Source organism: Vigna unguiculata, chromosome 2, assembly GCF_037176805.1.
Source record: "Vigna unguiculata cultivar grain cowpea cultivar isolate G323 ecotype 2 chromosome 2, ASM3717680v1, whole genome shotgun sequence".
Classification (NCBI taxonomy): Eukaryota; Viridiplantae; Streptophyta; class Magnoliopsida; order Fabales; family Fabaceae; genus Vigna; species Vigna unguiculata.
The window spans coordinates 7,267,624-7,276,948 of record NC_140793.1 but is presented as its reverse complement, the minus strand read 5'-3'; the positions used below and the strand labels follow the sequence as shown (position 1 = coordinate 7,276,948).

The 9,325-nt window shown below is 30.2% G+C and overlaps 1 protein-coding gene across 1 annotated transcript; it reads right to left on the bottom strand.

Moving 5' to 3' along the window:
- Positions 1 to 3,358: 3,358 nt before the first annotated feature.
- LOC114166311 (uncharacterized) lies at positions 3,359 to 5,389 on the bottom strand. The gene is made up of 2 exons (XM_028051024.2): positions 5,374 to 5,389; positions 3,359 to 4,491 (listed from the first exon to the last, which is right to left on the bottom strand). The coding sequence occupies exon 2, from the start codon at positions 4,487 to 4,489 to the stop codon at positions 3,746 to 3,748; it is 744 nt and encodes a 247-aa protein (XP_027906825.1). The 5' UTR covers positions 4,490 to 4,491; positions 5,374 to 5,389; the 3' UTR covers positions 3,359 to 3,745.
- Positions 5,390 to 9,325: the final 3,936 nt, after the last annotated feature.

Below are 9,325 nucleotides of genomic sequence, written 5' to 3'. Positions count from 1 at the left end.
AATATGCTTTTTCGAAAATGGGCACAAGTTAGGGTTTTAGGGCACTTTAGGTCAGAAATATGAATTGGGCCAACCCCCTTGGGCCCATAAGGTTGGACAGTCTACAAAATAAAATAGCAGAATTAATTGGGCCTTACATTTGTAAATTTAATAAATGTGTTGGTTCTCATGAAATTTTATTTGGTATTATAATCTAAAATGTAAAAAATTATAATTTATTTTAAACTTTTATTATGATTATTATTTGTTCTTTGTATCATTTTGATCAAATGATGTATTATAACTTTTATTAGAGTATGAAAAAGAGATTCATTAGAATTTAAAAGATTGAAGTAAACAAACATTTAAAATATATTTTAATTTGAATATTTGTTTTCCTTTTATACTTTTTAAAAATATTTTAAAATTTTATCAACTAGGTTTCATTAATGTATGTAAATTTAATAAATATGTTGGTTCTCATGAAATTTTATTTGATATTATAATCTAAAATGTAAACAAAATTATAATTTATTTTAAACTTTTATTATGATTCTTATTTGTTCTTTGTATCATTTTGATCAAATGATCTATTATAACTTTTAATAGTGTATAAAAAAGAGATTTATTAAAATTTAAAAGATTGAAGTAAACAAACATTTAAAATATATTTTAATTTGAATTTTTTTTTCTTTTATATTTTTTAAAAAATATTTTTAAATTTTATCAACTATGTTTCATTAATATTTGCAAATTTAGTAATTGTTTTGGTTCTCATGAAATTTTATTTGGTATTATAATCTAAAATGTAAATAATTATAATTTATTTTAAAATATTTGATATCGAAGAAACAACCATCCTTCTAATATTGAATATTTGATAATATTATGTTTCCTTTATCATATTTTTTTATTATTTTATAAAAATTAATTAAAAATAATATTGAAGTAGTAAGAGAATGGGTATGGGTATGGGTACGAGATTATACCTGTTACCTGATAGGGATGGGATAAAAGTTTGATACCCGTTGGGTTTGGGTATGTGGATGAATTTTTTTTACAGGAATGGGTATGAGATAGCGAAACTTGTGCCCGCCCCACCCCGTTGCCATCCCTACTTAAGGCAATGGTGTTATGCGTCTTTATTCTTATATAGTGTTTAGCTTTGTCTATTCTATTCAATGTGTGACTTTGACTCACACTTGGACTATTCTCAACAACTAAGAACTCATTGCATTGCATGTATGTTACAATTGCTCCTTTTGACAAGTGTGTAATACTTTGAAATCTCAATTTCTAGGGAAACAAGTTGGACTGTTTAATGCAATTAAGAAAGATTGTAAGAGAAGAGATAAATCAAGACACAACAGTTTATACTGGTTCGATTCAAGATGAATCTACGTCCAGTCTTCTCCTAAGTAAACCCACTTAGGAGGATTCCACTAATACAATTAGGATCCAAGAATTACAAGAACACCTATATAATTCTAGAACCTAAAACCCAAGAACTTGATCTACCAATCAAGAACTCCCCCTAGGAGCAATGCATCCACGCAATTGCCCCTAGGCCTACACTTCACACAATGAAGCAACTGTAATCAGAAATACAATAAAAAGAATCAAAAAACGAATACACCTATTGTTGTGCAGATTTGTCAATTTGCTCCTAGATTCAAGCTAGACCCATCAAGGTAGAATCAACCATCAATCTCCTTGAATCTTCACTTGAATGATCTTCAAGAATGCTTAAGAACTCTGTGAATCTCAGAGGGTTGTTTCTCAGAATGTTTTTCAGTGATTTGTAACTTTTTTCCCAACTGAAACAGATTTCAGAAAACAGCTTTTATACAAAGTTCTCTGCTGTCATTAATGGATTAGGAATTTACTTAATCGATTATCGTGAGTGTATTTTCACTACCTTAGTGCAGTACTCATAGCTAATCCATTAGTTAAACAGCTAATCAATTCATGATTGGACAAGCAAGAGTGTGATGGTTAATTACAACTTAATGCAGGCTTGATTTACATTTGATAATTTCATACTAACAGCCTAATGCACAGCCTAACTAAAACCGAACTAATTCTAAACTGGTAGTGCACATGAAGTGTAGCCTTGGACATCATCAAAACCATCTTCATATGAGTTGAAGTAGCTCCCCCTTTCAACAATTGGCGCAAGAAGATCAAGCGAGGGAGACAAGATTAGCTAGGAACATAGTTATAAAAATATAGGATCTTTTTTGGTGTAAGTTATAGGAGGGTGTATTACAATGATGAAAGAATTGTTTCTGGTTTTCAACATGCAAACCATCAGATGATGTTGGATAAATTACCTTTTTTATATGAATTATGAATGAAAATGCGATTAAAAACATTTGCCTACCTGATATATTTTTTGTTTACTTTTTCCAATTTTATAAGAAGCACGTTAAATAAATAATGCATGTTAAATAAATAATAAAAAAATAATTTTACATTCAAAATATTTCAATATAGTGCAAATACCGACGCTTTTAGGTGTCATTTTTGGCATTATAATTCTTTTTAAGTAAATAAATTATGGTAGTTTCACATGTCATTATTTATGCACTGAATTCTTTTAAAATAAATAAATTACGGTAGTTTCGTCTCCATTATTTGCACACCAAATATGGTGGTCTGAACTGCCATTATTTGCATAGTTTATTAAATGACCGGTGTTGCAACACTTCACATAAAACCGTCATATTATACTTTGAGACGGCAAAATATATGACTTTACTAGAATCCATTACAGGTGCAAAATATGACGGTCATAAATGTCATTTTATACCACAAATAACTGTCATATTTAACAAGATTTTTTGTAGTGACATCTGTAATATAGAGGGGATTATTGTGAACAGTGGGTTACAAAAAGTAAAATAGTCCTACATTGGAGGCTTGGTTTGCGGGATTCTGGCTTCCATGTTACATGAACATTGTCTCCTTTTTTGTCACAAACCTTTATCCTTCTTTTTATAACCTACTAGAATTGTGAGAACATGTGACCGTCTAGGTAAAGTCTTCACTCCCTATAAATAGATATATAAATAGATATATATTTTGGATTCTTTGCTTTTAAGAGATTCCAGAGTTATGTGATCCTTGACATACCACTTAAGAAATTCCTTTATACCTTGAAGAACTTGCGTAGCATACTGCAAAATAAGTCCTTAAAAATTATGTTCATCGACCTCTTATATAGGAAACCACATTCTTTATGTACACAACTTAGTTTTACTAAGAACAATTTCCACCATGTTGTAGAAGCTTTATTTATTGCGATACTAAATATAATATTATTCAACTAATTCGAACACAAAAAGAATAATAAAAATTATAAAAAAAAGAAGACAAAAATAGCAACAACAATTTTATTGAATATCCTGATAAATCATAACAAAGGCGACAACAAGATGTATGAAAGTCTGAAACCTGGTACTTTCACACATATCATAATTGAACAACTCCCACCATATAACAGAAACTTTATTCAAAGTATACCAATCTATCATATCAAACTGCACGCAGACCAACCAAATTAAAAAAAAAAAAACATAACAACAATGACGGAACTTAGATACAGTTACTTAAATATCTTTTATCTTGTTTTTCAATTAAAATTAGTTTTATCTCTTGATCATCTATAATAAACTGAAGATAAAACTGAAATTCTAATCGAAGAACAATTTAAAAAGTAAGAAAGTGAGTATATCTAAGTTGTGTAGTGTAGGGTATGTCCTTGTTAGCCTGAAACAAGGGCTTCAAAAAGGCCAGCAATGGCCATTATAGGGTTCCCGAAAATAGCTGAAACTATTAGCCTGAACACCAAGACAGCAATCTTGGTGAACTTCTTCATTTTCCTTGACCTCCTTGACACTGCTCCACTTTGGTCAATTCTCTCTGCAACCTGAGAGCTTTCGGCCTCATCAGTTGGATTGGTTTGTTGAGAGAAATACTTCTCCTCCAATTTCTCAAGAATCAACTTCTTGACGCACCGCACATGGTAACACAATTCACCCTCAGAAGACACGTAAGACCACGTTTTAACTCCCTCCTCAACCCTCCTATGGTTGCACTTCACACACTTAGAGGGAACCATCATCTTACACAGTTCCAGTGTCACAAGCCCTTCTTCATCAGAAATTCTATCTTTCAGGTTTAAACAGCGTGGGTGCAGATCATGGCCTGTGTGGCTACAGTGGTACACAAACCCTACCACATCTTTTCCACAAGCATCGCAATACCTAGGGTACCCTGGTGGTTTCTCAAGAAACTCGAACTTGCTCTCTGGGAGAAATCGATGAACAGCATTGGAAACAGCATTTGCACAGTCTTCATGGAGGATGTAATTGCAGTCGTCGTTTTCACACTCGTAACTGCTCCCGAACCCCATTTCTTTGCATCCGCTGCATTTGTATGCTGCCCCTGCTGCCTTCGGTTGCATTGACTCACCATGGCTGGGACAACCCCTCATAGTTCTTTCCATCTCTAGCAATTATAATACCAACAAACTTAATGTCATGATCAAATCCAAAATTAGATATTTTCAATTCACACCCTATAATAATATTTTAAAAGTTACACGATGGTTTTATCTGCATATATTATATATTTATTTATTTTATCACATTATATAACCTTTTATCATTTTCATCCTTTTCCTAAGTTTATATTAAATATTGATATATTTATTTTTTTACATACATATATAATTTTTGTAAAAAAGAAAGAAAAATAGAATTCTAGTAGAGTACTATTTAGCAGTACTATAGACTTAAAAATAAATTTAACTCGTGTTCGTTTACACTAAATGTAATCGTATCTTGACACCATATACTTTATAATTATATTTCTTTATAAAATGTTATATTATTATAAAACAATGATTTATATAATTATGGAGTGATAATAAAATAAATATCTACAGGTTTGTATAAGTGTAGGATAAATATAAAATAGAAGGTACATGAAACATGGTTATTTACCTTTAGAGAATAAAGTAGATAATCCCGTGATACAAATTTTAAAATAATACATACTTAGTTAATGTTTTTGAGTTTTTTTTTTCCCCATACATTTTGATCATATTGCAAAGATAAAACTTTCTATAACTCTATTAGGAATACACGAGGTACTCAACCTGATCGTACCTACAAACCTTAACTATTTCTATTTCTACCAACTAAAGATAAAAACAAAATTACTCAATTTCAAGTTATACTTACAAAACTCTAAACATACTATGGGATTGAAAAATCTCTTATGACATGTTTAATTTTTTTTTCCAACTATTTTAAAAAGGAAAGTTATATAACAAAAACATGTAAAAAACAATAGTGCTAGCTTTGGAGATAAGAGAAAAAGATATACCTACGAAGAACACCAACACCACTGTTTTAAGATAAACGCCTTATGTTCAAAAAGATATATTTATAGACAACGCTTTCGAGTATTAGCTTTATTTTCCTTCTTAAAATAATTCAAGCTAATTACAAGGAAAATTAAGGTGAGGAAAGTTCGTTATTGTTTTTTTTTTAATTTTCTTTCATACGCGGAAAACGCGTACTTAGGTGACAGAAACAAACATAGAAGTTTTTTTTAATTTTCCTAACTATAAACATAACAATGACTCCTACAGCGAATTATGCAGAGATTAGGTAGCGGTTTTGGTCAAACATCACACAGGCAAGTAAAAAAGTGCTTTTGCTTTTCTTTATCGCGTTATTTATATTATATAAAAGTAATTTATTCTTTTCATATATAATAATTAATAATTTTTAAATTAAAATAATTTTATTAATTTTATCTTTTACATGATCATTTTCCAAATTTAACTATTTTTTAAAATTAATCATTTTTTAAATTAAAATAATTATATATAATAAATAAAATTATTTATAGTAAAATTTTATAAAGTATTTATATCTGCTTTTCTAATTATAATTTATTATTTTTTATCATCATAAAAAAATAACACACAAGCACATGTGATATTTTAATTCTAGTCTTTATAATTTTTTTTTTTTTGTTTTTATCAATTGTATTATGTCTAAAATCTATATAGTTTATTCTCTATATAAATATTTTAATATTATGTTTTAGTCTTTGCTCTTAATTTCTCAGGATATATATAGCAAGAAAAATATGAATATAAAGAAGTAAATCTGTTAAAAATCTGTATGACTAATATATAAAGACATTCATTAATTAATCGTAATTTATGAAAAAAATAGTTTTAATTTTATTAAACTTTTTCTCCAAAAAGGTTTTATGAAAAAAAAATATTCGAACTGTTTTTTCTAACGTATATAGAACAAATGTGTCATGGTCTAATAAGTATGACTTGGTATTTCTGCATAGGAACCACATTTCACCGAAAATGTGTGGTTGTTACAGTTTCACTTCATTGGCCATAAATGAGTTGGTTGTTTATTGTGGTCTAATTAATAAGCGTGTTTCGACTTCTTGTTTCTTCAACGCACGTAGATATTTTGGACATTTCTCCCAAGATAATTGCACGTTTGAAGACTTGTGTGGATTCACATGTGAAAGTGAAAGTAAAATTGTTAACTTTTCAAAATCATGTACAAAACAAAAAGTCCTATTCAAAATGTAAAACCAAACGCGGTAAATATCTGGTAGTTATATAGTATGTATATTGTAGATAATTTTCAAATATAATTAGTATATTTAAAGTGTTAGTTGCTCTTCGGATATGTTGTTTGTGGGTGACCTAGATGACAATATCTTAGTTTTCGTAACTTAATATGTTTTATACATTTAATTAGTTGGATTAGGCATTAATGAGATATGATATAATGGATTGTACAATAAACTCAAGATCTATGTTCAATTAAAAATTCAGTAAAATATCGTAAATAAGTAGGAAATTATTTCAAGATATAACTACAACAAATTTCACTTAGGGTGTGTTTGTTTATTAAGATGAATATGGCAAGTGGATTTGAGGGAAAGAGAGGTGAATGTGGGATTGTTTGTTTAGATTAAGGGAAAGATGGTGAAAAATGAAAGGATTTGACATGAAAGTTTATAAATGTTCACTACAATAAAATTCTCATTAGAAACCAATTTTAGAAACTAAAAATAGTCAGTTACTATAGTGACCAATTTAAATACCAATTTACAAAATTAAAAATTATTGATTACTAAAGTAGTCCCTATTATAAATAAAAAAATTATAGTTGATCATTAAATTGGTCACTAACTAATTAGAGACCAATTTAGAAACTAATTCATTTTGGTAGCCAAAACCTATGTAGCTAATTTTAAGTGACCAAATTTTTTTTGTAGCCAAAACCATGGTAGTTAATTTTAAAAATCAATTTAGTGACCAATTATAATTTTTTATTCATAATAATGACTATTTTAGTATCCAATAATTTTTAGTTTTGTAAATTGGTATCTAAATTTGTCACTATAGTTACTAATAATTATTGGTCATTATTTAGAAGTTTTCTTGTGGTGGTTTACGGATAATGTGATGGATTTTATAAATTAGAAAAGTGTTTTAATTGATGTGAGGATCTAGAAATTTATGTTTTAAGAGTGACAATGTTTTAAAATAATGAGATCCTATTATTTTAATAATAAAAAACTTATAGAAATTTCATAAAAGAATTTTATTATTTAGAAAACACTTCATCTCTCTAAAAAAAATCTTTTGAGAACTCTCTTCCTTCTTTCTAAAGTTTCTCATTGTGTTCATCTCTTTGAAGATCGGAGACCGCTAGAATGATCTTAGTGGCGAGCTCTCCACATTTGTCCGATGAGTTTTTTCAATTGAGTTGTTGTGTGTCCTGATGGTTGGAAGAGAGATTTGATACTCATTGAGTAGTTTGAGTCATCTTACAAGGAAGCTAATTGTGTATTGTTTGTGTTGTGTAAATGTTGCATTGGTATATATATTATTTTCTTAGATTGACTTTTGAAAATTGAGCTATTGCATGTAATCTTGATAAGTGAAATTTGGTGTTGGTTTTGATGTTGATTGTTAGAAAACAATTGTGAAGTTGATATTGCTTGTGAAAATTAAGCTATTATATGTAATCTTGATAAGTGAAATTAAGTGTTGATTTAGATGTTGATTGTTAGAAAACAATTGTGAAGTTGATATTGCTTTTAGACTCCTTTGTACTTAGGCTTGTTGTGAAATTGAAATTTGGTATGAATTAAGCATCTATAATCACTAAAGAGTTGCTTAAACTGGACTGAAAACACCTTAGTAAGCATAACCTCATTCTACATAATTATGCACACTCGCTAGTCGAGGGTGAGCTCGGTTAGCAAATCCAAAGTCAGAGGCTCAATTACTTGGGATTCGTTGAACAAGATTTACTTGCTAAGCGAAACCAAAGTCAAGGACTTACTGACTTGGGAGTCATTAGTTGAGCCTACACCCGCTGAGCGAGTTAATGAGGAATTTACCTCTGAGAGCTCAGTGATTCACTCGTTGGGCAAGCCATCCGGTCGTTGGTCGAGTGGACTTTTGTGCAATTTTTGCCTAGCGAATGGATGGTCTCGCTAAGAGAGTTTTGGAGGAATTTAACTCTAAGAGTTTCGGTGATTCATTCGTTAGATGAGCCATCCAGACACTGGTCGAGTGAACTTTCGTGCACTTTTCGCCTAGTGAATGGATGGTCTCGCTGAGCGAACGGATCAAAGCTAGCAACCACCTTCATGTGAAATTCGGTGTACTTTAGAAATTGTGGTTATTGTTTAGAATATTGTTTGTTCCTTATATATATACAGATGGAGGTACCCTTTCTATAATAACTACTCTCACTCAAGTAGAGTAGAGTATGTTATGTCGTGAAAAGATGAAGGATGTCTTAGTCACTACACTTGATCAGGTCCTAGGCACGAAGAGGACTTACCTTGTGAGTGGTTGGGTGATAACCCCTTGAGGCCAAAATTTGTAGAGTTTGGAAACCACCACAGGTGCACACACCACCAGTGAGTTCGATGTTAAATGCATGTATCCGGATAATCGAGTTTAGTCTCAACTGTTTCTATGTTTATATGCATGCCTATGTGTGTTATCTTATAACCTAATTTTACTTTTCATATGAATACTCAATTTTTACATTAGCTTACCCTATTGCATGTTTGTGTGCTTGTTTATGGTTATCTTTTTTGTAATGATCAAGTAATTGTGTGAGCAGGGGAAGATGTAAGTGAGGCTGCACTCCTCTTTTACATTAGTTTACTCCTCTCTTGTCTAGCACTGAGGTTGTAGAGTAGAGTTTGATAGCATAGAGACAACTTTTGTGTTGCTTAGAGTTGGAAAACTATTGGCTTCATA

What these genes read in the sequence shown, in the direction of transcription:
- LOC114166311 (XM_028051024.2), bottom strand. Translation starts at nt 4,489, where the DNA reads ATGGAAAGAACTATGAGGGGTTGTCCCAGCCATGGTGAGTCAATGCAA.